This window comes from Dipteris shenzhenensis, chromosome 32 (genome assembly GCF_047967505.1).
Source record: "Dipteris shenzhenensis isolate YYH24624 ecotype China chromosome 32, Dip_SZ_1.0, whole genome shotgun sequence".
Lineage (NCBI taxonomy): Eukaryota > Viridiplantae > Streptophyta > Polypodiopsida > Gleicheniales > Dipteridaceae > Dipteris > Dipteris shenzhenensis.
The window spans coordinates 18,129,892-18,132,649 of record NC_141627.1 but is presented as its reverse complement, the minus strand read 5'-3'; the positions used below and the strand labels follow the sequence as shown (position 1 = coordinate 18,132,649).

General features: G+C 38.9%; 1 protein-coding gene across 1 annotated transcript; it reads left to right on the top strand.

Annotated features, from left to right (window-relative positions):
• The first annotated feature begins 738 nt into the window (after positions 1-738).
• LOC147880393 (uncharacterized) lies at positions 739-1,631 on the top strand. The gene is made up of 2 exons (XM_087370433.1): positions 739-1,100; positions 1,288-1,631. Exons 1-2 carry the CDS (start codon positions 866-868, stop codon positions 1,428-1,430), a joined length of 378 nt encoding a protein of 125 aa, XP_087226559.1. The 5' UTR covers positions 739-865; the 3' UTR covers positions 1,431-1,631.
• The last annotated feature ends 1,127 nt before the right edge of the window (positions 1,632-2,758 follow it).

Here is a 2,758-nt window from a genome sequence, read left to right as displayed (position 1 = left end):
TCCCTAGTGTGTGTGTGTGTGTGTCAAGTAGATAACATCACTAGACAATCCTTCCCATATCAAATCTCCACTTTTGTCACATTTCTTTTGAAAGATCAAATTAGAGGAATACTCCCTATGCATTCCTATCTAAGAGAGTCTTCGCTGGATGACAACTTATTCTACTCGTATTATGATCCTTGATGATGATCAAGACTTTCAACTTTGGTTGCGGGATGTAGCTTGACAAAAGCTTAATCAGGGAGAGTGACAGTTTAGATTTCCTTTAGAGCTAACGTGCCGTTCAAGAAGCCTGAACTTACGCAACTCATTTAAGTTGTCACACTATGTTAAATAGAGAGTTGCTGTAGAGTGCAAGCTTCGTGATGGAAGGAGGAGCTCGCCTTACACGAGGTCAACGAACGCGCTCCTTGCCAGGATTACACAATGCATATGCGTGTGCTGGAATGATTTTTTCTGAGCCCATATCGGTTAGATGGGCGGATTGGGCGATGCTACCGTTTGGCAGCATATGATGGGACTTTCTTGCTACAATACCCCCTGCAGCTCAGCCCTGCAGCTCAGCCCTTCCGCGCTTTCGCTTCCTCCATCGCTTCATCACACGTTCTGCAACCTTCGTTTCTTTACGGTTTTCTCTTAAACAAGTCCATAGTTTCTTGCACAACATAAGAAAGTTCACATCTCCTGTTCCCACTTGTCCATACAACCTGTTTTCGTGTTGCAATTAGCCTTCCTTGCAGCGTTACTTCCAGCTATATTCTAAACAAATACAAATATATGCCTGGCTACACAAGGACAATATAAGATCTCGTCCTGTTAATCAAACTCTTGCCATGACGGTTGCACATTCTGCTGCTTGGCAGGCATGGGTGCCGCTCCCTACAGATTCCTTTCAGCGGCAATATCTCAGCTCATTTTCCGACTTATATCTTTTGCGACGCTGCCTGAGCCCGATCCCATTGATCTTACACGAAAACTTTGCCTTCGTCGCAGAGCTGGCCCCAAAATAAGACTTGTTTTCACTCCGTTTCTGGCTTTCTTTCTCATCACTCATGCTTGTTTGCCCCAAGCGAGACGTTTACCATGCATGAGCTCTTCAGGTAGCTTAAATTCAGAAATTTCTTGACTTAATCTCGTCGGTTGGAGCCTAGTTCTATGAGGAGTTTGTCTCCAACTATGATCTAAGTTTCATAGAAGAGCAAACTAAACGAACTCGAAGAGTCTTAGTTTTTCAGGACTTTTCTCGCTTCCCATACTCTCTGAGATATCTCTTTCTTCAAGGTACAGGTTCCACCACCGTATCTGTGCCTGAGGAGCCGCTCCGTCGCAACGTAAATGGAGCTGCCAAGCCTTCACACTTTGCAGTTTGTTACTCAATCAGCCATTTTTTCATTGGTTACTTCTTTTTCTTAGTCACAAAATGGGTATAGACAAGCTCCGTAGCGACATGAAGAACTGCGTGTAATGGCTTCGTCGAATTTCAGGAAGTACGAAGACAGCGTTGGGTGGCGAAAAGTTTAGGTGGAAGCGGGTCTGCAGGTGGGAATTGTTGCTAGGATGAAAGCCCGAACATGAGAACGAGAACGAGCTTAAGGTCGAAAACATCTATTATTTGTTTATTCACTATATTTCCAAAATACTACTTTGATCTACTATGGGTTGAGATCACTAGACCTCTCACGACTTGATTTTTTGGTCCAATGGGCCTTCATTGTAATTGGTCAACCTTGAGTTCATTAAGGAGGTGATTAGTGCATAGTTTCATTGGGGGCCACTATGTATAAATCCTCTATATCACGTGCGTTCAAGGCATATTTCTGAAATCCCTTATCTATAAATTTTTTCTTAATAAAATGTACCCTTTCCTTTTTCTATAGAAATCTGTACTTTTTTCCAAAATTACTCTAAATACTCCTTTATGTAAATTGATTTTTGTAAAATTTAAGAATTAAAAATAACCTTATGCTGAGTGACCACCCTGAGTAGTTTCAAAACTTGTATATTGGAATTGAAAGCATATAATATTAAAACTTTGTAACTTTTTCTTCTAAAAATCTAAAAATTATAATTTTCTTCAATATGTACATCTTTTCTTTCAAATTTTGAGAGAAAATATATAAAACATATTATGTCTTGTCAATTTTATGAAACCAAACTAATAGCGCATGACTAGCCTTGCCTTTAGTATGCTTACATACTGAGTCACACTCAATATCATCAAGTTATTCTCTTTGACGAGTTGATTCACACTTCTTTGAATCCCCCCAAAAAATTGAGCTTTTCTTCTCAATTATATCAAATAACATTGTTCTCAACCTAGTCTTTTATATCATTTTTCTGTAATGGAGCATGTAATGAGAAATTTATCTAGTTGTATTTTTGAGAGGCTTGCATCTTGTTGCATTCATTTATTGATTGAATCGGATCTCCTATGTTTTATTTTATTATAGAGCACACCATTGCTAATTAAGAAAACTCAATTTTAGCATTTTAGCATTTTTTTAAAGGAGATAGAAAAAGAAATAGGGAGCTTTAGAGATGAGACACAACATAAGGTCCATCAAACCTAATACTCGTAAATAGAAGGGATTTTCCTTTCATTATTCGTGATGGAGAAATGTTAATGCTTGTGAAAAAGTGAAGCCCATCAAATAAATAGACAAGGGATTGCTCACAGGAGCTTGTGAGTTCTCTCCTCATTCTCTGTTCAATAACATGGAAGTAATCGTCATTAGTACATAAATGTCACTAGATAGAC